The 26,657-nt window shown below is 38.2% G+C and overlaps 1 protein-coding gene across 5 annotated transcripts in view; it reads right to left on the reverse strand.

Annotated features, from left to right (window-relative positions):
* Positions 1-3,776: 3,776 nt before the first annotated feature.
* Positions 3,777-26,657, reverse strand: part of LOC131251400 (uncharacterized) — a 93,915-nt gene continuing 71,034 nt past the window's right edge. For all 5 annotated transcript variants that reach the window (XR_009173821.1, XM_058252072.1, XM_058252075.1 and 2 more), the window contains 2 exons: positions 9,927-10,006; positions 3,777-4,366 (listed from right to left, as the gene is read on the reverse strand). Coding sequence is in view for 4 of the 5 variants with exons in the window: in XM_058252072.1 (XP_058108055.1) it covers positions 4,360-4,366; positions 9,927-10,006 (87 nt within the window). In the remaining variant the exon portion in view is untranslated. The remainder of the gene's footprint in view (positions 4,367-9,926; positions 10,007-26,657) is intronic.

Here is a 26,657-nt window from a genome sequence, read left to right on the forward strand (position 1 = left end):
TTAAGAGTCCATAGAGTTTGAAACCCAAACTCAAATAGGTCCTTGTGTAAGACTATCTCTGCTGGAAGTGTACATAGATTAGTTCTTATATAAGACTAATTGAAGGTTATTGATTAGCTTATAGAAAACCCTTTATGTTTCCGAGGGAGCAACCAACACAGGTGCATACGTGTAAATTCTTGTGTAGGACTGCCACCAACACGAGTGCATATGCGTAGATTCTTGTGTAGGATCGCCACCAACATGAGTATGCACATGTAGGTCCTTGTGTAGGACTACTTCGATTCTTGGTTAACATATAGAAAACCTTGTGAGTCTCCGAAGAAGCCACTAACACGGGTACATATATGTAAGTTTGTAGTTAACCTATGAAAAACCATTGTAAATATTATTATTGAACTTATAGAAAACGAATTGAGATAGTGAAATCCTATACACTTGAGTTTGAGTGTGTCAGCTGGAGTGGAGTGGGCATTTATCCTAACCACTATATATCCTTGTGTTTGTGATTGTTTATGTGGATGCAATTCTATTTGTGTTTGTAAATGATTTATTTATTTCATATGAACGCATAAAATAGATTATATGTTAGATACTTAAATTAGAGTACACACAATTAGTATTTTCACATTTCTCATCATAAATTAGTTGCACAATTAGTTGTATCTTTATAGTCTATGATTTTGGACATAATTCACCTTGTGAATTAATTTACATTAATTGGTAAATAATTTTACAAAATGACATATTTATTACCCTCGTCTAGGACATAGCCATAATTCTAAGCTCCACGCAATTTCATATTTATCTAGTGGGTTCAAGGTTAGAAGGCTTCTGCCGTTTTCCCTCGTTATCGTGGAAAACATAGAGAAATTGTATTGTAATTTCCTCTTTCGGTGTTCTTAGATTTAGAGATAGCGCTTGAATGATTACAACGGTCTGGATTGATTTTACGATTTGGTGTTTTGAAATCTGATGATGAAAAATCAGCAAAGGAGGTGGTCTTTCGTGGGATGTTCTTGCATTGATCCGTGTGATCTTGTATAGAATGGTTGTGATTGTTCACATGAACAGTTGGGATTGGAGGAGAAAATACCTCCAAGATTCGTAGAAGATGTTGATCAGATTTGGCTTGTGACGAAAGTGGATCTCATGATTGATACAATGATAGAGCTCTGAGTTTGTTGTGGAGCTGAGCTCTGTTAACGGTAACGTTTGGAACATGGTTTGCATGGTTCAAATAAACGCATAGTGTCTCTTGGGCATTATGAAGAAGATCAGAGGGGTGGGATCTCCCTCTGGAATGGCTCAAATCTTTCTATTTTGAACGATTTAGATTCATCTAGGGTTGTTTCTCCCGGATTCGAAACATGTCAAGTTTTCATATTCGAAGAAAACTGAAAACTATTTGATGTGCATCGTAGGAAGCTGGCTAGATGTTGTTACGAGGATTTCGGTCTGATCTCATGCACACACACGTGGAGAGTATTGGTCCTGATTTGCATGTGTGCATTGGACATGGGTTGGCTGTGGGGTGGTTGAAGGTCTAGGGTCCAATGGCCCAACTACTGTAAGGTTTGGATCCTCAAAACTCACTTCCAAATCGGTTAATCTTGATTATAGGCCTATAAAAGATCGTAGTTGAAATTTAACACTCTTTTCATCTTCAAAGTTGTAAATTGAGTGGTCAATGACGTCGTTTGGGATGTTTAGGTGTAGATGTATGAATAATTTTTCAGATCAAATGTTGGATTGTGATCTCGTTACGTGAAGGTGTACAATGTGGGGTGGACATACATACATAGAGTTATTATTATTATTATTATTATTATTATTATTTTAGTAACAATAAATCACGTAGGATTCTTCTAACATATTTTAAAACTCCTAAAATAGGTTTGGACAAGACCTAATGTGATAAGTAAACTATTACATCCATTGGGTATCATGTATGGTTCGCATAGATGGTCTTTTCTTAATTTTTAGATAGGTCATCCAATAGATATGATACAAAGTTCGATGAACAGTGTATTTTTTAAATTAAGTCCCGAATTTTATAATGTATAGATTAATTTGACTAACTAAGCATTGTCTAAAATTTCATCATGATCGGATTCCTGTAAATAGATTTATCTAACCATTTATATATTTCAGGAAATTTTTTACAAAAAACAAATTAATGGGCAGACCGTTACTCCCAGAATTTTCATTTTCAAACCATACATGTAAGTGACATAAAAGTTGGAAATTAGGTCCCTAACTATTTGGTGGATCACCCTAAAACTTTTCAAATAAAAAATCTTACGTTTAATTAGGGATTTATCTCTGTCAAGGAAGAAAACTCTGTTGTCCAGCTTCAGTTTTTGGTCGACCTTAATCAATGATACTAATCTAGTCGAGGCTTTTAGCCCAAAGGGTGGAAATTCACTGGAAATTTGGAAAACTCCACTTCCAGCCATCCCCACACTCCGATACATGGGAGAAAACGTCATTCTAGCCTTGGAAAAGGTCCTAGAGGGTTTATTTTTTAATTTTCCATAAGTTTTCTTTAGGGTCAAGTTAGACGTGGGATTCAGTTTAGCCTACAATTTAATATGGTTGGAAATTGCTTCCCACGACACCTAAGTGCTTGTGTCTATTTTCAACGGCTATCCTAGATAATTCTTTGGAGAAACCTAGAGCTTGGGTCTCTATGTTCATCAAACTACCCTGATTTTACATAAAATTGGCCTAGGAGAAAATCTCTTATCTTAAGATCCTACCCTAAGTCGCGTAAAGCTTATGTACAATCTCATTCCAAGACCCAATTTATCTCATTCTCACACTTTGATACCAACTTATAATGCTCCGAATTTCACGACCCAAGTATAACACTTTTGTCCCAAAGTTCCAGGTGTTAGTGAAATTACACGTAGGCATACTTTCGAGTATTTAACGTAATCACATTTACATTCCCATAGGTATACATCACACAAAAATAAAATAAACTAAACATTGTAAATAAAGTTAATCATCATAAATATCAATTAAACTTTTCCACTTAGCTGGGGGCTTATTATAAATTATATAATCCATTTAAGTATCAATAGTTCTACTAAAGTATAGGAACAAGTCTATTTATTAGTTGAGCTCCAAGAGCTACGTTGTACTTATGTAGGAAATCTTGTCCACTAGATTCTCAATCAACTATTCAAATGTATCCGTGTCTTTTAGTCTTGCATCATCGATGGTATTTTTTAACACCAAAAGGGTGAGTAGCTGAATCAATGAAAACACCCCCTCCCCCCCCTTCCCAAAGATTACACATCCATTGTCACAGTCCAATACAGTTCATAAATATGTGACAATAAATATAGGGTTCATACAATATTAACTTCGTCATGCAAATCTTGATTTATGCATGAATGCACATCAGCATAGGGATGCACATCCACTCAAAATTTTTGAAGGTAAAGCCACAATGCAAGAGAATGACCGCATAATGGCTCGAAAACCACAAGGGACAAACATCGGCATCATGATCCAAAAATCTTGAAAGACACATCGACATCTTGACCTGAATGTCCCAAAGGACATACATCGGTGTCATCTGGTAAGTTTTAAAAGAGGCGTGAATGCATGATTATCAAATCCTTTATTATTCCAATTTTCAAAGTAACCAATCATGAAAACCTTATATTCTTGGTGCCCTTTTGAATCACCTTACTATAATCAATAAAAATAATTATTGTAAGTACAAGTTTGTTCATGGACAAAACAAGTGATCATCACCTGTGACACTTAGGACACCAAAACATATTACAAAGTAATGTCAAAATCATAAAACATCATGATATTAAGTTCATAAATAAAATAGGTTAACTAAGTTACAAGGCATGGTCTAATGAGGTGTGTTCTCAACAAAACAACATATAGTCCTCTTGTGAATAGTTTTCCATATACGTCATCCACACGGATCATGTCTCAAATTGGGTTCTTAATGTGGAAAACCATTTCACATGTCCCAACATACATAGATTAGATCAGAAAAATCATTAATTTATTTCTTAGCATGAATCATTCAAAAATTCATTCGTGTATGCTAACAATGCACGTGAATTAACAATAAAGCATAATTTGCACTACAACAATTCTAAATCATGCATGAGTAAAATCCAATCATATTAGAGTATATAATGACATGTAAAAGCATACTAACTATGTGAACTACATATGATATAGGAAGTTTAACTTCAAATAATAGAATGAATGAACTATAACTATTTTATGATTCATGGCGAAAAGCTTGAAAGGATGTTCTCACCTCTCAAGTGCGATCAGCTTCTAATATTGCTACAATTATGTGTATGCACTTTAGGATCAAGCTCTAACATAAATTACACAATTTGTATGGTTAGATTGCTATATTACATAATGTTGTTAGTTAGAAAAAAAAAACCTAGATTTTAATTGTGTAGATTTTGGGTTTTTGATCTACGACCTATATTTAGGTCTAAACTTGGAGAATTTTGATTCGCACATCACAATAAATAGAATTAGAATAAAAAAAATCTAATTAGAATCAAAATTTAGATAGATTTGAGTTGATGGTAACCTCTCTCTCTCTCTCTCTCTCTCTCTCTCTCACCCCGCCCACCAAAAAAAAAAAAAAAAAAAATCATGAATGGGCCTAAGTTGTAAGTCGCAAGCCTTAAATTTGGTTTTATGTCTAATGGTTGAAGTGGATTTTATCGAATCGCTGCGGTGGGTCCTGTAAAATTCAAGGTGGACATCTCTCTCCCAAATATCTTCTTTGGTGTGGCCCACATGAATCACAAATTAGCTTGATTTTTTGAATCCACACCTAAATTGGGATTACTCATCTACTGGTTGGAGTGGATTTCGCATATAGATCATTGTGGGCCCTGTAAAAAATCAAGTCCAGGCATCCCTTCCCAATTGTACAGTGTTAACTTAGAAAAAAGGGAATTATATGGGACACAACTCTTGATTTTGATAGGGCCACCGTGATGTTTATGTAAGATCCACTCTTACCATTAGATATTGAGTCCCATATTAGGCATAGAGAAAAAAATCAGGCTAACCTATGTTTTTGGTGGGCCACACCAAAGGAAATAATTGGGAGAGACACATCTACCCTTGATTTTTATGGTGCCCACCATTATATGTACATGATATCCACTCCATCAACTAGATTACACAAAAAAATAGCCTTATCGTCCAAAAATCAAACCTATATGTGAATTACTTGGGCCAGACTAATGAAAACATTTTCGAGGTCCAGGGTTGCATCATACATTATTTCCAATCATGTGATCGGACTGAATCACAGCTGAAAATGTTTTTTAGGCCCTTGGCCTAACATGGGGTGACTCAATTGGTGGTTATGGTGGATTTACATAAAAATCACGGTGGGGCACGCCCAAACCATCAACCCATTCTCTTGCTTTGGCCACTGTGATGGATGGTGATGAGGTAGCTTTTTTTTGAAAACCTTTTTCTGAAAAAAGGTAAAATGTAAACTTCCCTATTAATTGTAGTTTTTTTTTTTTTTTTTTAGAATTTAGAAAAAAATATGCTGACATGGCATAAATGACGTGGCCCAATATGATTCCAAGGCATGGGAAATCACGGTGCCTTGGAAACAAACGGTCTACACACTTTTGGAAATTAGATTAGGAATTAGAGACATGTTTCATGTTTATTTAACAAGGGCCCATCTAAACTGCAAAACAGCCTAGGTTTTTTTTTAATTTTTATTTTTATTTTTTTTTAATAGCAAAAAACAACTTCTAACCCTTCGTCTGGCTATTCAAAGTGTCAGAATGGCCTAGATTTAGAATACACAACAAGAAATCTTGAATATTTTATATATATATATATATATATATATATATATATATATATAGGTGAGCATTCCCTTCTAACTTATACCCCCTGTTGTGGCCTTCTTGATTCACGTATCTACCTGATTTTCAAGAATTAAGGGTAACGTGAACCAACGCATCTTATGAATGGCTTGAATTTCATTCATGAATCATGTGGGCTCACATCTAGGTCCAAAGTAAAAGATTAAGTCTTGAGGATTACTGGTTAAATATCATCAATTTTCTACCAAAAAAAAAAAACCCAAAATCAGATATCTATGTTTAAATATACTTCTTTATTACTAATATTGAAATTCGTTCGAATGTCGATGTCATAACTTCAAAGTAGAAAGTACTCTCCCAAATCTATCCCATATGAACAAAGAAAAGCCAACACCCTACACTTAAAGCGAGGTGAGAGCGAAGCATAGAGATGCATGCATAGTGGACCCCACCTATGTGGACATACGGATGTAGGGGACGAGGAGAGAGAAGATTCTCTTTTCACTTTCTCTTCTCACTTCTCTCTACCTCTCTTTGAGTGGTGACACCCTATGGGGTGGGCATCTAAGGCTCTCCTCTCTCTCTCTCTCTCTCTCTCTCTCTCTCTCTCTCTGAGATATGGCTAGGGTTTTAGAGAGTGACCAATATAATGCTCCACTACCCTACTGACTTTAGTATGCCCCACAACATCTAAAGTCTATAATCTTGGCTAAACATGTACCCAATTAACTTCATCCCTCCATTGAAATCATAAAATTATTTACAACCTTTGGGGCACTAATACTAGTGAAAAATCACTTGATTGACGGTCCAATATACCAAATCTTAGCAATAAGAATGTCCCTAAAAGACCAATGGAGCCCTCAAGTCATATGGACATTAACTGTATCTTAATGTATGGACCCAATAACACCCACATATGATCCACTGCAACTTAAACTCCCCATACACCCTCAGGTCTAAGGATTTAGTCAATGCTAGTATGTACACATAATGACAATAGTCCATGCGTGATAGGGCTTCCATTCTAGAAACTTAAATTGATCATCTAATGCAAATATCCTACATATCTAATATTAGGAGCCCATGCCATAGCACAATTACACTCCTATATAGGATAGGGCACAAGCACAATGACTCATGGTCAATCCTGATAGCGAAGGCTTTTCATTCCGATTTGTCATTAATGCCCATGCTAGTGATGACCAAATAAGAATTGAAACCATACGTCTGACCTAAAGCCTACTTGTTGGTCATGGAGCAACATGGTATTGAGATCTATGGACTACAACTCTTTGTTGACCAATGGTCATTGTACCCAATTTCAAGTTCTCTATGACAACTGGATGAATCTCTCGTTTAACTCACATAAGTGCATGTTTTAAGATATATCTAGACATTGGTTACCGCATTAACAACATGTCCACACATGACTCATGGTGATCATGACCTATGATTAAGATTTACCAAACCAACGATTAAGAGCAATGCAATGGGTTTGCAGGGCACACAACACTAATAAACTTCTAATTGTCTAAAAAGCCAATTGCATAACTTGAATACATATGTCAAATAGGATTCCATCCAATCATTATAATATTGAGTCATCTTTCATATCATAATATTTTATAATTTAAATATTATTTGAGTAATAAACCAATGCCTATATGAATATTGTTGGGAGAAGAGATCCCTTCTTAAGTACACATCAATATCGATCAAAAGAAAAAAGATGAAATATGCAAACTACAACACAAAGATTTACATGATTTTCTTCTGGTATGTCCACGGATTTACATCGATCCACTATGGCTCAAAGGCAAAAAAAGAAGAAGAAGAAGAAGAAGAAGAAAGAAAGAAAGTAGTAGCTCTCAATACAACTCTCTCTCTCTCTCTCTCTCTCTCTCTCTCTCTCTCTCAGAATATATATTACCTCAAACAAACTAATGTTTACTTACAACTCCATGTAAAATTACGAAATTGCTCGACTCCTGAAAGTGGTGGCTGGATGAATAGTACACCCCTGATGATCAAGCTCCACAAATCCTAACAAATATGATAGGATTAAGGAATATTTTTGTTCCATTGACTCTGACCTTTAAACTTGTTACGTTATTGGAAGTTCCACAGTTAGGTTACAGATGGCATGAGAATTGTTCCATTGACTCTGACCTTTAAACTTGTTAAACATTTAGGGCCTAGATTGAGTCCATGGTCCTCAAGCTTCCAGGATTGCTCAGCCCAAACCAAGATCATATTGCGGCACAACTAGGGCTAGAACCCATCCCCAACAATGAAGACAATAATCCGCCCTCTCATTCGATGGGCAACAAACGGACAAAAAGATGATGAAGGGTTCTCAAGTGCGGCCAACAGGGCCCACCTCCCAATCATTCTAAATTTTGGATCACATACAATCCACACTGAATTCCAATCGAATGGTCTCTGTTGTTCATAGGCAATTCGAGCACAACTGGGGCTAACACTGATTGGGATAGTAAATTTAGAAAAATTACAATAAAAATAGGAAGAGTTCACTCCATGAAAGACAAACTGATAGACAGAGAACTTTAAACAATGCATCTTTTAAATCACATTTATAAACCCCATTTCGGGGTTCTCCTCTCTCGTTCACTACTGAGAGTCTGAAAGTAACCAATCTTTTTCTTTTTATTAAATATGTTAATCCAGATACTCTGTCTGAAAGTCAGCTGAGCCAGATTATTGTTGCGTTGTAACAGAACTAAAAAAGAAAGCCAGAATATTGTTGCATTGTAACAGAATAAAAAAAGAATGGGAGAAGAAGAAATCTGTTTTTTTTTTTTTTTTTGAAATGTGAACGTGTTCAAGCTTTATAAGGCTGACCACTACATAAGCCGCTAGTGGAGGAAGCTCGAAAAGCTTCCCTTCATTCGTTGCTAAGCTGACAGTCCCAGTTCTCCGAGTCAGCCCGCGCTTTTTCGAAGAATCCTGCACCCATGGGCATACAGCCTGGCAAGCCTTCCCTTTCTGCCGGAGTTTCATGGGTTTTGCCCCATTCCCCAATCAGATATTTGGATGTGAGCTATACTCTGCGACGAGCCACACAAGTGTATGGCCTTGCCTTGCCATTTGACCTCTCTTCCCGTGTGACTAGGAATGCTCAATTACAACCTCTCAATTGTCACCGCCTGGCCTCTGCGATCATCTAAACAACACGCCCATCACACATTGTTATAACCATGATTGTTGCTGGGGCCAGACCTTTCCAAGGGATGTTTAACCTGTTGTACTGGGCGCGACAGTTCTGGCCCCTATTAGGAGGGTTATTGTCTCATTATTTGATTATCAATGTGCATAATTACTTTGAAAAATAACCCAATTTTGTATATACAAACAATATACACCCATGTATATATAGCTGTTGTCTTTTCACTCCTCTTTTCTTTTAGTGCCAACTGTATTAAGCCTGAACTATTTGTTTTTCCAGTCTTTGGGTGCTTCCAATATTTTAACAAAAACAATGGACCAACTTTCTAAATAATGGAATCCGATAAAACCCAAACTTTTTCTGAATCAATTTTGCTAACAATGGATTGAAGATTGGCACACACAACTCAGTGTATGCATTTTACATATTATGTTTTACCAGAAGGAGAAAAATGAAAGAATAAAACATGAAAGGGTAGCTACGCTGTCGCCAGTTGTAAAGCAGTTTTGCTAGCATTCCTTGCCCTAGTTGGCTCGCATATTTGCTTGCTTCTTGTGCATTGGCACATGGTAATCTCACCTAACACACCATGGGTGTGGAAAAAATCCCACCAATCCATGATCTTCACTGTCCATACAAGGATAGTTAAGAGTGATGGTTTGCATCTCAAGACCTCTGTATGGATGGTGAGGATCAGTGGTCAATGGATTTCTTCCCATGTGGCACACCTGTGGTTGCCCCATTCAGTGAATGGTCTGCATCACCATGTGGTGAGGAACATGGAGAGCAACAAACAGAGAGCAGTCCTAGAAGGATTAATTCCAAGTTGAAAAAGGTATATACTCGGAGGACAAAGTTACAGTTACCTGCAAAGGATGTGATGCCTGCATGGAAGTAGGACCATGTTAATCACACCCTCGAAGCAAACTCTACATCGAATCTTTTCCTGGTAAAAGCCAAAGAAAGATCAGTAAGCACAGGCACTACAAGCTATAAATTTTCATAGTCAAACCAAATTACAATATCTACCCAGTAACATTTCTGAAGGAAAAAGAGATGAAATGCAATATCGAGTCTGTAAAGCAATATCATGTAAAAAGTTTTGGGTGCACATTCTAATAAACAATAAGAGCATATCTTAATATGAATTCCATTGTCATGTTTATGGACAACAAAAAGAAAGGAAGGGAATCTGATTGGAATTGCGAGCCTTTGGTTCAAAACCTAGACAAGATATTGATACATTTCATGCTCGGATAGAATAGAACCTAGAAATAATCAGAGCCTCAAATCAATTGAAGCTAGACTCATTTGCCAATTGCTACAAAATTTATCCCCAAAAGCAACTAAAAATTGAACTAGCAGTTTAAAAGCAACTACACAAGCAAACTCGACCATACAGCGCTGTAGATCACCATGGTTAGACAATCAACAATGTACCTAAGTACTGGTACCATTGTCAAGTATGGCCAGCAATTTAAATATTAATAGTAACGGCCAATATATTGCAATATCGTAAGTGGCCAATATGATATACAGGGGATTTATTAAATTCCCCTGTATCGCACAAAATATCATAACGTATCGCTAATATATTGCGGTATATCGATACATTGTATATTTTGCCAAAAACCCTTCACAAAATCCCCCCGTATTGTTGATAGATGCGATATATTGCGATATGTATTGGCAATACATTGCAATACATTCCCCTACCAGAAATTAATAATAATAATAATAATAATAATTTGCAAAAACAATCCCCACAAATTTCATTCTCTTAAATTTATTTGGGGTCATTTTTATACTTGTGTGATATAATTTATGAATTATATGAACTCATTTTGGATATAATTGCATTACTCAACACATAGTTTAGGATCTTCTATAAAGGAAACTTGATGTCCGATATTCCCAAAATATCACAATTTATCCACGAAATATTGATACATTGAATTATTTTGATAATATTGCCTTTAAAAACTACTTTGTATCATCAATACCCTCAATACGTATCACGATACCTAAGTGCGTCATCACTCATCTCCCTTTGCGACAATATTGGAAAATTCTCCAAAAATCCCTTTTTTGTGATTTGTTTTCCTTCAATTACCTTCCTAAGGAGATTTTCGATCACTCATTTCAATTGTTTGGAGAGAAAAGGGTATTTGGGTGCGAATCATTTAGATTTAAACAGTTTTTTCTTCATAATCAGAATCCAAATAGATGAGTTTTTTGTAAATTTAAACAGTTTTTTCTTATTTAAATTGCTTGGAATCAATGGAATAAAGTTTATAATCCCTAATTTTGCATGTTTTACATGCGCAATCATAGATTTCAGCCTTCAAATCTTGAATTTGGGGATTTAGAGAAATTTTGGGAGAATTTGAAATTTCTACATTTCGCCCACTTAAATTGCAATTAGTATGGAATTTTTTTTTTAAAAAAAAAATCACATTAGAGTGCTTGAAGGTTGATCTACAGATTAACAGAACTTTTTGAAAGTTTTGAAAAACAAAATTAATTAAAGAATATCAAATTTTAATTAAAAAATAAGATTAATCAAGATGTTATTTAGGCCTAACATTTACGTATTTATGAGTGTATCCTAATCTTAATATTAGAGAAACTCATTTATTTGTTTTCCAAAATGAAGCTATTTAAAAAATTATAAAAAAAAATATATATTTTTTAAAAATAAATGTACCATCGTACATTGTAGGATAGATTTAGTGTCAATATTTCTTACAATGAACATAATAGTAAATGATATGAATTTTAGAAATATTAGTGATTTCTTTATTTATTATTTTCATTTTTAAATTGTCTAGAAAGTGGAGGTAGCCCCAAATTAGCAAGCAACACGAGACCTAGCTTCCCAACAACTGGTCACATATCGAAGAGTGGAGTGTCCCGTTTGAAGCAATACTTAGCAAGGGGGCATCAAAACATAGTGAACAGCCCATGTGTTCCGAATGATGTGAGAGAAAAGGTGAAGGAGGTGTTGAGGAACGGTGAAGATGAGAGATGAGTGCATTGAGCGTGAGAGGGAGTTTAGGGAGTTAGTGCATCCAATGTAGAGTCTTGAGTCAATAGAGGAGGACAAGTATGAGGACCTCGAATACAGAGGGACTGTTGATGAGTTGTTATGGGAGGAGTGAGAGAGAGACTGGATGAATTTGTAGGAGGCGAGTAGACCGACTTTCGAGGGGTCTATGTAGGAGGGTAGTGGGGGGAGTGGAGAGGGGACGTCAATGGAGAGAGATAGCAATAGGTGGTGGTAGGAGGTGATGGTAGCAAGAAGGATTTGTGGAGTGAAGGGGATGTGAGAAAGACGATAGAAAATCGTGGCCAAGTTTCTCATTTATGACCACGTGTGAGCCAAGGCAATAGCAAGCCCACACTTAAAAAATGTGATCACTAAAGTGCAACGTGAGGTACTAAGATGCATTGCTACATCGACGAGTTGAAGCCATCATGGGAGACTTATGGGGTCATGCTGATGTGTAACGATGGATGGGGCTAATGAAGATGTTCATCATAAAATTTATGGCCTATTGTAGGGGGACAACCATATTCCTAAAACCCATTGATACATCGAAGGAGATTAAGAACACAATTTACATCTATGGGTTGTAATGAATGAGGTGGAGAGGAAGAATGTGGTCAGTCAGTGTTTTAAGTATTGACGATATCAACCGATATATCCCACGTTATATCTTGTATCCCACCTGTGTGATACGAAACGCACAAGTAGTGGGATATATCCCACATGTTCGATCCAATAACCATTTTCAATTTTCAATCCTTTTTTTCTACAAGTCATGTTAAATTAGTGTCACATTGTTACAAATTCATGATTTTTCATGTTTTTCATGAAAAATCATGGAAACATGAAAAATCATGGATTGGGAGCTTCGATTTTGAGATTTAGAGGAGATGGGCCGAGTTCCGAAAATTTGAAAAAAAAAAAACAACATTTCCAAATTTCTCACAAATTGATTGAAATCTGTGTCCAAACATAAAATTGAACATCCATGTAACCTGATCTAGTGATTCTTCTTTTCCGTTTGAATGTATTGTTGTGTTTCCACACGTCTTATTATGTTTATAAATTATATGAATAGACTTTGAATATACTTACATTAATTCAGTTAAACAGCACACAGATTAGGACCCCATACAAAGAAAATCTATTATGTGCACTTATTTTTTGTAATGTTTTGATTTATAAGTGTGTATTGATGTCTTTTTTTAACAATCATTGAAGTTTCATTGAAAATTTTGACCAATTTCTCAATGTTTCCCCCATGTTTCCAACAATAGTGATACATTATTTGATACAACCGATATATCCCATGCGATAACCGATACGTATCCGTATCCCAAGGGTGCGATACGTAACATGATACCGATATCTCGAACATTAGGTGCAGTTCATCACAGACAATAGGAACTCATTCATGAAGGCTAGGAAGGAGTAAAAGAAGAAGAACGACATGTACTATTCCTCATGCGTAACCCATTGCATTAATTTGATGCATAAGGCGATAAGGAATAAGATTGCAAATATGAGTGTGATTGTTAATGCCCGAGCAATTATAAATTTCTTATATAATCACACCTGGTTATTACCAGAGATGCGTGAGAGATGTGGTGGTGATATAGTGCGGCTTGGGGCGACATGGTTCATCAATAATTTCATTGCCTTAAAAAACTTCATAAAACACAAGTAGGGACTCAAAGAGCTCTTTACTTTTAGAGAGTATTTACATTGGTATCAGAGCAACAAAAAACTAGCGTCGATCATTGAGGAGCTTGTTATAAGCAGCTCTCTTTAGGATGGCCAATGTGGCAAGGCATTCCAAAACGGTAACAGTGGCCCTAACGGCCACCACCATTACCGTTATGATACAAGTCGTAACTTTATTTTTTTGAAAAAATTGTTACTAGACCATTATGGTCCGTTACTGGACCGTTATGGTCCGTTGCAGGGCCGTTATGGGCCGTTACGACCCATTTTTCTGTAACGGCCGTTTCAACCCCGTAACGGGTATGACCGTTACTGTTATGTAACCGATTTTGAATACCTTGCAATGTGGTGTGATAGGTATTCAAAAAACCATATGCAGTGCTAAGGATGGTGAAAAACAAGATATCCGTCAATAGGTTCCATGTACAAATCGATATGGTACATGAAAGAGGCCATTAAGGCTAAATCCCCAAATGAGTATCAATGGGTGCATACAATCATGGATGACCAATGGGAAAAGACTCCTGAGCACCCACTTCACAAGGCTGGTAAGTAATTAGATTTAATTTTTTATATGTTTCAATACTTTATTAATTACTTGCATGGTATGGACTTGTATAGTTATTTTCTTGACATTAATGTATGAATATGTGCATCATGTTGGGTGCACGAAGTCTATGAGAAGTTATTCCCCAATTCTCCGGGGAAAGCCCGTTTTGGGAATGAGGTAAATTGATGTGTTGCATTTAATTCTTATCTAATTTCTTGTCATGCACAATATTGATTGTTACCATTAAATGCCATCAACAGGTTGTCTTCTTTCAAAGTGCGAAGGACATGTTTGGGTGCGAGGCTGCGAGAGAGTCAGGGAAGACGATGATTCCATGTGAGTTGGTACACAGGCTTGTAGTTAAAAGTTAGTTTTCATATTTTAAATTACATATGGAACTAGCAGACAAAAATGAACAACTCCTTGGCGAGCACTAGGCCATGACGGGAGCAACTACAAGATCTTTTAGCGTCTAGCTATCTGCATGCTCACACAGATTGTGTCATCATCACCGTATAAGTGAAATTGGAGCACGTTCTCGCTCATTCACACAAACAGGCAGAACAAGTTGGGTTGCGAGAGGCTCCAGAAGCTAAGCTTATGCCACTACAACATGAAGCCTTGAGAGTAGCTGCTACAGATAGAAGGTGCAAGAAGAGCATAAGAGGGCCTATCAAATCTCACGATAATTAGTTAGAATGCATTCTACGAAGGAAATATAGATGACCCACTTTATGTTTGAGTTAAGTCAAATGACCTGGATCAAGCAGATGGTTGACCGAAACTGAAGATAGCAGAGGAAACATCACAATGCATCAACATTGATGCAGTTGTAGAGGAGGCTAGATGATGCAGGACCAATGCATAAACTAAGTAACATGTGAGATCAAATAACCAAATTAAGATATTTAACAAAAAAACACAAACATCACTATATTCATCACAAATATCATGAAAATCAAAAGAAAATCATGCATAATCCTGACCTAAGCTACCAACATCGTAACATAAGATCATTAAATAATGTAACGTCTTGAATTTTAGCTATTTTGAATTTTTTAGAAATCCGTGAAAATTTTCAATATAACTAGCCTACATTGTCACTTACTAACCCTTGACGCCCTATACGTGGGTGGTACTAGTAAAGAACCACACAAATTTGATTTGTTAACCGTAGGAAGCCAACGAATCCGCCCGATCACTTAAACATTGGGCTTAGCCTCGTGATTTGTTCAAATATAGCCCAAACCTAGTCGACCTATCACTGACTAATTAAGACAACCACATCTAAATAAAGACCTACCCAAAGTCGAGACAATTGGGGGTCAAATCTTAATTAATAAACTAAACTAACCCACTTATCCTTTTAGCCTAAGAATCAATAGCTTATGATGATTATAACCGAATCGTCATTTCCGCTAGTTGCGAATAGGCCACATTATAAACTTAGCTAATCCAAACCCTAATAATTGCACACAAGAAATCTTGATACCCAATTCATTCCAGAAATGCCCTGATTATCCAAACAAGTTCTAGACCGCTCGTTAGTGGGCCATTAAACCTGAGACTATAAAAAGACATTCGTCTTAGTGGGCTTGACGTCCATCGCGAGACACAGAGCTGAGGTCGCATTTTGAATTGCTCAACTTGGACCCGCAAGCCAAGTGCATGAGATGTGTGAATGCCTCAAGTGAAAACTTGAAATTTAAGTGAAACTAGCCCGTTGCACTTTCGTGAGATTGTAAATTTCAGAACGTCGGTTCATGGTCAAATTCGAGGTATCGACTAAAGATATTTCTCCACACATATCCGTATAGTCACAGCCCCGATTGATCATCGGTGACCATCGATCTAAGTTAGGGCCTTCCCGGTTGATCGGCATGCCCGATCATCGTATATTTATGTCCAAACAAAGATCGCATTGTTGGACACCTATTCCATTGCTTAGATTGACTTGTACGCCTCCTAATGGGTCCCATTGATTGGAAACAGTCCCCTCCAAGGTTAGTATAATGAATAAAGGGCCATTAGGGCCATTTGCACCACTTCTGGCACCATATAAGGCCCTTAATTGGGCACCCCCTCCTCCCTTACGAATTTCAACAAGAGAAAAAGGGAGAAATGGAGAAGAGAAAGAGAAGAAAGGAGAAGAGAGAAAGAGCTTGGGGTGTGAGTGATGGTGCACCTCTACCCTCTCATCCACTGTCTCGCCGCCTTACCGTAACAAGAACCGTCGTCAGAACTTTCTCGGCGGCGATTGGAGGTAAGAAATAGATTCTAGTATCTAATCTAATATTTTAGGTTAGGTTTTTTAGTTTTTACAATGCTTTGTATAATTGTTTAGACTTTGGGGGATTTTCCGTATAACCCTAATCTTATAAGCGCTTTGAGTTGTACGAATTATTGCAAAGGTGCAGACCATTATCTCTATGTTATCATTTTTTTTGGATGAATCTGAATTCCATTTCAAAAAAATCACCACCTGTACATGTGAGGTACCCCTTTACATAAAACAGGGGCCCAGCCATGAAAGCACGTATTAATTACAAAAAGAGATCAGCAAGGGGATCAGATCATCCTGATAGAACCTAATCCAACCTTATCAAGGAAGATAGAGCCTTTAACCTGCTGAGGGAGCGCTGCCTGACAATCGAACTAAGCATAAGATTGAGAAGTACTCCCTAACCGAGCCATAAAATCCGCTGGCGCGTTCCCTTCCCGCACAACATGCACAAATCTGATACGGCCTCTTTGCTGCAGCTGATGAATCCTATAAACCGACATCTTCCATTTCCAGCCCGGCTCTGCATCGCTATTGAGTAAATCAACCACCAGACTAGAATCTGATTCTACAATAATTTGGTTGTAACCCCTTTGAAAACCGAGAGTTAGACCGTCATACACTGCACGCAATTCTGCAACCGTGTTAGTGCCGACCCCATAACCTGCAGAAAAAGCGAAAAGGAAGTTGCCCGCCTCCCCTCTACATATACCACCACCTCCTACATTACCCGAATTACCTCTGGACGAACCATCTACATTAATTTTAACCCATCCAGACGATGGTCGCTCCCATCTAATCAGGACAGCGCAAGCAATAGTTCTAGAGACAGAAGGCGAGTCAGCATTAATCCTTGAAATTTCATACCACCCTGATCTAGGCGCGCTGCCGTCAATGAGAGAGCTGGACAGAAGAGTGTCCCACCACCAAATGTTGGCAAGAATTCGCTCTAATGATATCGGCACCCCATCATAAACCGCACCATTTCGAGATTTTCAGATCTCCCATATAATGATGCATGGAATAAGCATTTGACTCACCGATTTGTTTTGCTTAGAAGATACAGCCGCCCACCACTGAAAGAGCCGGGCTTCAACCGATAATGCTGCCATTACGTTAATTCCAACCCATGTACCCACAGTTCGCCACACAAACTGGGCTATGCTGCTTTTGACAAACAGATGGAGCAGAGTCTCAATGGCATGGGGCCGGGAACCATGACTGGAGCAACAAACACACCTGGAGGCAAGCTATACTCCTCTAGATTGTACTGCATTGTCAACCGGGATCGCGTTTTGAAGCACCTTCCAGACAAGAAGGCAGATTTTTGGTCGCAGAGTAGCATGCCAAACCCATCTGGACCAGTTCCGACCCGGCCCAGGGTCCCGACTCATAGACCACGCTGATTTAACTGAGAAAGTACCTGAATTCGTGAATGCCGAAATTGGGATGTCAGCGCCTTCAGATATGTAAAACCCTGCCTAAAATACATGATCAATTACACTCTGAGGAAGAATAAGGAACACAGCTGAGGGGGGGAGAGGACCACTCGGACCGAGGACTTGACGCACCTGGATATCCTGCAAGCCTGCTGGAACCTCTACCTCAGCCAGCTGCGCAAGAGGTCCCAGACCAGTCCAATTTGTCTGCCAGAAATTGCAGATACCAGCCCTTATATGCCATTGAACTCGAGATTCCACCAAAGGAATGAGGTCCCTGATTCTCTTCCACAGAGGAGAAGACACCCGCGTTGATCGATTTATTTCCCCTGGCGACAAGACATGATGATACTTAGCCACCATGTAAGATTTCGACACATTATCCTCCTGTCCAAACTTAATTAACCATGCCATTTTATTTCGAAAAGCCTTCATAATATCTGCAAGTTTTCTAAAACCAATGCCCCCCTCGGTCTTTGGCGATGCCAGCATGTGCCAATTTTTCCAGTGACACTTAAATTTTCCTTCCGACCAGCCCTAGAAAAAATTCACCATGTGTCTCTCAATTAATTTAAGCACCTGAGAAGGAATATGGGCCGCCGCCATAGCGTGAACTAGGATGCCTGATAGGATGTTCTTCACGAGGACCACTCTCCCTGCCTGGGATAAAATACGGGCCTTCCACCCATTAATACGACCCACAACTTTATCAACCAACGGCTTAAATAAACTTGCTTTGATTCTTCTGTCTACCATTGGGACCCCCAGATAAACTGCTGGAGATGACGAATGACCGAAATCGAGGATAGCCTCAATTGTTCTAATTCTCGTAGCGGGCAGCTTTTTTGAACAGAAGAAGGAACTTTTACTCAAATTTATACTTTGGCCCAAGGACGCCTGGAAGGATTCGAGGAATTTCTTCAGCTGTAGCAACGTGGATTTCCCATTTGTGAAAATTAATGTATCATCAGCGTATAGTAGATGGGAGATCGTAGGGCAACCTCTGGGCAAGGCAAATGGCCGGCAAAGTTGACTATTGAACAGGCTTTTAAGGCCTCTACTAAGAGCCTCAGCTGAAAGAATAAAAAGACTTGGAGAAATCGGGTCTCCCTGCCTCAAACCTCTTGAGGATTTAAAAAAACCTGCCATCTCTCTGTTTATCAGAACTGAAAACCAGCTATTCCCCCAACATTTTTCTACCATCTCAATCCAACTCCTGCTGAACCCAAATTGATCCAGAACCTGCTTCAGAAAGGCCCAGTTTACCCTATCATATGCTTTGTCCATGTCTAATTTCAAGACAATGTTTCCCCCGCGAACCGGTCTGTTTAATTCTCTGAACAGCTCTTGAGATAAGGCAATATTTTCCGCTATCGAGCGCCCTTGAACGAAGGCCCCCTGTTCTAGTGAAATCAACAGTGGTAGGATCTGGCTAAGCCTGGAAGCAACAATCTTGGAAAAAAATTTATACAGACAATTACACAAACTGATAGGCCGATAATCCGAGAACCTCTTAAGAGCATCTGATTTTGGAATTAAGCAGATAATCGTAGCCGAAACTAACCTGGGGATATTTTCACCTTGAAAGATGAAGGAGATAGCCTTATGAATGTCCTGACCCACCACATCCCAACAAGATTGAAAAAAACTAGCTGAAAAGCTGTCAGGCTCAGCCGCGCTGTCCTTTGGGATGGAGAAAACTGCTGTTCGAACCCCCAGTATCGAAGGAGGCTGCAATAGCTGGTCATTGTGGGCCTGTTCAACCAATTGAGGAATACACTGCAACAGTTTCTGGTCAATTTGACAAGAAGAGGCACAAAAGAGTTGCTGGAAATGGTCCACCGCTGCTGCCTTTACCGCTGCTTGACCTTCCATAATTTGCCCAGAGCTCAATTCCACCCGACTTATAAAAGCTCTCCTTTGCCGTTTCATAGCCGAAGCATTAAAAAATCTCGTATTTTTGTCCCCCTCCGACAACCAGTCCACCCTAGATTTCTGCTTCCAAAAAATTTCCTGCATAATCTCCAAAGATGCTAACCTGGCAGAATTTGCATTGATCTGTTGTTGCAGGCTGAGAGAATGATCGTTGGGGCCAGGTGAAGATTGGAGTTGATCCTCCAGCTCGACCATCACGTGCTCCGCTCTCTTGATCTGCTCAAAAATATTCCCAAACACCTCTTTGTTCCAAAATTTCAGATCAATTTTCACCTGTTTGAGCTTAAAGAGTACATTGTAGATTGGATGAGAAGATTCTACCTTGTTCCACGCTGTCCTGACCACGTGCAGAAAATCAGCATGTTGGGTCCACATTCGTTGAAAACGGAATGGTTTAGGACCACCATTCAATGGCCGAGGGAAAATAAGGAGAAGTGGAGCATGATCCGAATGAATGCGAGGCAAATGAGACATTGAGAATTGGGGGAAATAACATAGATCAGGTAGCGTTGAAAAGAACCCGGTCAAGTCTCGCCCATACACGAGCATTGCCAGACTGATTGTTACTCCAGGTGAACCGATTCCCTGAAAATCCCGCATCTAAAAGACCACGTGCTCCGCTCTCTATATTATCATTTATCGACCCTTGAGGGTCTCAATTAATGACTAGTTGCTTGTAAATGAATTTGTGCATGCTAATATGTTAACATTTTGATTTTTCTATAATATATGCTATTGGTTAGATATGAATGCTCACAAATTTCATGAAATTTCTGAGTGATGGAATGTGTTACTTTATCGATGCTCACATGCTTGATTAAATGCTTAAGTGGTTGTGTTACTTTATGCAAGTTCATATGTTTGATTTAATGCTTTAGTGGATGTTTACATGTTCGATGAAATGCCTAGGTGGTTGCATAGTAGAATTTATTTTATAATTGCATGATGTAGTGTTTAGTTCATAGCGATACTTAGGATTTATATGATGTTGGGTCAGTCGGCAAATCACCCAAATCAAGGGGTGGCCCAAGTTAGGGTGGCCACCCTAAGCTTGTTTGATTGACCCGGGTTGAACACGGACGACTGACAGTAACTGGACTACACGGGATGCTTGCACCCAATGCTGGTTGCGTTGGGGTTCTCCCATGTCAATCGAATTAGTCCACTAGCCGATTGTTATCTCTACCTCACTTTGGTTCCACTAAATTGAAATGTGCAACTCTGATTATTCGTGTGTTGAATAAATGTGAATCTAAACTAAGCCACATGTGCATTTTCATTTAGTTAACACCCGAGAACTCGAGATCAGAGTCTATGTACTTAGGTGCCGATTTTCGGGGCGTTACAAATAAAAAGAAACTAGGATCTAATGGATGTAGGGACATCCAATTAGCATAAGGTATACTCTATTTCAAAATAGGAAACCTAATACAACCTAGGGTGAAAATTATGGTTTGGGTAATTTGGGATAGTAGGAAAATTATAAAATATAGGTTTAGGGTTAGGGTTTTGCGGATGAAAGAAAGGGATCTTGATATAATGATGGTAGGAAACCAAAAGGGGCAGGTGGGATGTGGGAGGATGGGTTTAGGTGGGTTAGGGTTTGAATTGTGGATGAGTATGTGAAGGTTGGGTTTGGGAGAAGACGAAGATCTGAGATGGAAAGAATAAAAAACCTGAAGAAGATACCTGGATGGGGAAGAAAAGAGAAGATGGTGTGGGGATAAATGGAGATCTCGCACCGCCGTTGATAAAGATTAACCTCACACAAATTTTTCTTCTAAATCACATGGAAGTATCTTCAAATCGCATGAAGATGTGAGAAGAAAGCAAGAGCTTCTCTCTCTCTCTCTCTCTCTCTCTCTCTCTCTCTTAAATCAGAAAATCCAATGGGAGAGGTCACACGCCCCCCATTTTTTTATAGATACAAGAAGTTTCAAAAATTACAGTAATCCCCGTCTTGTGAATTTTAATGAAAATAGCCCTAGTCTAAATAAAATCAACTAAAACACTCATAATGTATCCAAATATAAAATAATAAAAAACTAAATCCTAAAATATAATAAAGTCTAAAACTGATGTGGACGATCAACGATCAATGGCCTAATCATGTGATCTATGCGATCCAATGGCCCGATCGTCGCGTCCCTCCGATCCAACGGTCTGGATCACTCTAGAAAGTAACCCATGTGCATCTTCCTAGTGTGGGGTCTTCCAGATGCTTGCATATGCACATGGGGTCTTGAGCACAATCACGGGTACTCGCATAGCCACAGGGAAATCGGTGGGACCCACCTCCTCTGATACGTATGTAAGGGTGTACGTGATGTGATGCCATCATCACTAGATCTCCCCCACAAAGCTTTTGATTCATTGACGAGGACTGTTGGAGGTAGTCGACCATCACTATCTTGTAGGACACAGGTGGCCATACTCTATCTAACAATGACAGCAATACAAAGAGTGACAGAGGCGGCTGCAATGATGGTGATGGTGGTGGAGACGGGTGGCAGCGGCGGTGATGTCCACGGAGAGAGTCAAAGTGAGAGTCCTCTTAGCCTATTCACTGAGGAGAGGGATTTTGAGCATGCCATCTAGGACGAAGACCATGATTCTCGTCCTGTCCCAACACAGCTTCTTAGCCGAAGTATGATTGTTGTAACAAGAAGTAACTGAGTGGCGTTAAGGACTCTTTAACATGGAGCATAAGGTCCATGGACGACGATGGTGGGTAGGGCACTCTAGTTTGTGCCAAAGTATGAATATGAATCATATGGTTATGGACCTCATGGATATTGCAACGAGTAACTCCAGCAGTTACGATACACAATTAATTGACTATAGATATGGGCGAGAGTACACTTATGTGTAAGGGTAGGGATATCCACGATATGACTATGGACAAATGTATCTAGGAGTTCTACATACACCCAACCTATATCTAGCTCTAGATCCACATCAAACACAAACGATGGAGGTGATGCAATATCCGCAGATGGCCATACTGATCCAATTCGGAGAGGATGAGTATCGACAATATGTAATAAAGAATTTTATTGGTATCATTCTACTATGACCTGGGCACAATATTGTCAGTTCGTAGATGAGCAATACTATGGCTAGTCCCGTAGAGGTGGCGATAATGCCTTTGAGCCACCACATAATTTTTTGTGGCTCTGAGCCACAACCATAGGCGTATTGACTATTGAGAGCACAACACGTATATTTTTACTTCTTTTTGGGCTTTAGAATGTATTGTTTATGCTTTCATACACATCTTACAAACTGATTTTCAATATAGTTGCATCACTTCTGTCTAACAACGCATAATTTAGGACACTCTACAAAGATAAGCTTATTATATGTACTTGTTTTTTGTGATATTTTATTTCTACACGTGCATAATGCTTCTTTTTTTTAAAAAAAAAAAAAAAACATCCCTTGAAGTTTCATTGAAATATTTGACTAATTTCCAAAATATTTCCCAAAAACAATGATACATTATGCAATACATGAGAAATTTCCTATACGATACCAATATGTTTCCATATCCCAAGCAATATATGTGTCAATACCAATACTAAAACCACTAGCGAAATCAAGGATAATATTCCCCATCTCCCTTCTCCCAAAACCATATACTCCATTTATGCTCTCATATCTTCTACTTTCTTTCCCTACAAGATGGTTCGTTCATGTGTAATGGAGACCAAGAACCGTGCAAGTTAGGAGTTGGTACGAGTTTGAAGGCTCTAAAAGGGCAAGGGGAAGGCCCAAAAGGATGTGGATGGAGGTAGTAAGAAAAGATTTCATGACCCAGGGTCTAATTGAAGGTATGGCCTTTGGTAGGATGGAATGACAGAAGGTGATTTATGTAGTCGACCCCAATTAATTGGGTAAGGCTTAGATGATGATGATGATGACGACGACGACGACGACGACGACGATGATGATAATGAGTTAACTTGAGGCGGCACACCTGTTGGACAGTGTGGAATGTGGATGTGATGGACATTACCTCCTTCACATGGTTATGATAGGTGTGCTAAAAGAAACCTTATGAAATAGTTGGATTCTGACCTTTTCTCACAATCCAATTGTTATCACAGTGCAGCAATTAACACGAGAGTAAACAAGCGCTAAAATAGGGCTATTTCAATAAAGATGCTATGCGCAGTGCTTATTAAAGCGCAAAATGTAAAACTAACTATACTCAGTGCTATTTTTATGTTGACAACCTCATGATGCATGCATGCCAAACAGGCCCTAACACTTTCTTATCTACCTAAGAGGACAATCCACATGACCACACAAACTGTGCATACAATGAGAAAGAAATAGAAGCATGATGTACAGTCCTCCACATGAGTAGATCTCGCTCCACAGAAACAGACAGCATACCAATGCAAAGGAATTATATGATTCTCAAACTTAGGATATGCATAATACAGCTTTTCAATCCATACAAGTGGGGAAGATGTTCAGTGATCCAACCTTTGTCTACTGGGCCCCAACATGGATGGAACATGGTACCAAAAAATCTCCTCAATATCACAAACTTAGACACCATTCTTGGGACTCTTGTTTCAGTTGAATGTTGAGCATTGCATAGAATGGTCAATCCACAGCAGATTTGACAGACTAATGGTCAGGATCTCTGCACCCCGCTTGTATAAACTGAAAACCCAAGTATACCGTGCATACACCTGGACCTAAGATCACATGATTCCCTGCGATGCAAGAAACAACAGCTTGAAATTTAGAATTTATACACGAGAGAATCAAAGCAGCAGATTGATTTCTTGAAGTTGTCATCAGTCAAGACTACGAATATTACTTTTTTAAGTCTCTCAAACTCTTTCAGGCTGTATCTGGTAATTTCTCTTCGCTCTCCCAGAGCTGCTTGTAGTCTCCAAACCTGAGGTAAAACAGAATCGATGAAACGAAGTATCTGAAAACAATAGCATGCAAGATAATTATTTTGACATTTACGAAAAAATTGGATGAGTCTAAAAACTTAACAACCGGTTGCTGATTCTTGTGGGATGAAAAGAGGGAGTTGGAAAAAAAAAAAAGAGCTATTTCTTACACCAATGTAAAATAGATATAACAAAAAGACCGATCTACTGCACCTCCTATGCAAGGTCCTTCTTGGGCATTTTCTTCACAACCTCAGGTGAATAGCCACAGAAAGTGTTATACCTAGTGGTATAGAACCAGAAAACACCATGATCAGAAGAAATGTGAAGACTTTTATAACACAATACAGGTTTTAAAGAAATTATAAACTGAATAAAGCATACGGAATGAAGAACTATCGATATTAACAAAGTAACAATGTCAATATATGCACCACCAACAAGTGAATGTCATCTGTCTAAAGATAACCCAAACATAATTTCAACACAACTTGACAAGAAGTTTCGATGGAAATAACTTAAAAATTTAAGGCATCACTGCAGTATGCACACTAAAGAAAACTTTTATAACAATTTTAGTGGCAGTAGAGTGTTTATACTTTATAGTGTACCATCTTCCTTACAAGCTCAAACCTAGTAAGAATAATTTGGCACATTAAATTACTCATTACAACCAATGTTTTAAATATTTACGATATCGGCCAATATATCCCACGATATATCTTATATCCCACCTTTGCGATACGAAACACACAGGTAGTGCCGATATATCCCACATGTTCGATCCGATGAGCATTTTCAATTTCCGATCCCTTTTTGCATTTTCAATTTCCGATCCCTTTTTTTTTGTGTTGAAAATTATGTGAAATCAATGTCAAATGGTTACAAATCCATTGGTTCTTCGTGTTTTGCATGAAAAATCATGGAGTTAGAGCTTTGATTTCGATATCCATTGGTTCTTCATGTTCTCCATTTTTTTAATTTTTTTTTCCAAAATTAGTGTATGGTGGTCCGATTTGGGGAAAATTCGAAATTTCCCCAATTTCTCCCAAATTGCTTGTAATGTTGCACTCCAAACATGAAATCAAGCACGTATAAAGGTTGATCTACTAATTTTTCAAGTCCTCATCAATTTTCGGAAAATAAAAAAACATTTTTTAATTAAAAATTATTAAAATATATTTTTTCAAAATTTTCCTTCATTCAACTATCAGTTGAGACTAATTTCGAAGTATTTAGGAGTGTTTAATGAAATTATCATCACATACATTCTAATGTTATGCATTCAATTTGAATATAGTTGCATTAGTTCAATGAGAAAGCGCATAGCTTAGGACCCTATACAAAGGAAACCTATTATGTGCACTTCTTTTTTGAGATGTTAAGATTCAAAAGTGTGTATTAAGGTCTTTTTTTTTAAATAATCCCTGAAGTTTCATAGAAAAATTCAACCATTTTCTCAATGCTTCCCTGTGTTTCCCAAAAAGTACGATAAATTACCTGATACAAACGATATATCCCATGTGATAACCGATACGTATCTGTATCCCAAGGATGTGATATGTAACCCAATACTGATATTTCTAACACTGATTACAACAAGTAACAACTTAGAAAAGATGATCTTTTAAACAATATTACAAGATTTTTTTTTAAAAAAATGGTAAGAGGTGTGGCAATACTCACCCTGCAGCCTCAATGTGGAAAAGGCGAGCATGTT

The sequence above is a fragment of the Magnolia sinica genome, chromosome 7, assembly GCF_029962835.1.
Source record: "Magnolia sinica isolate HGM2019 chromosome 7, MsV1, whole genome shotgun sequence".
Lineage (NCBI taxonomy): Eukaryota > Viridiplantae > Streptophyta > Magnoliopsida > Magnoliales > Magnoliaceae > Magnolia > Magnolia sinica.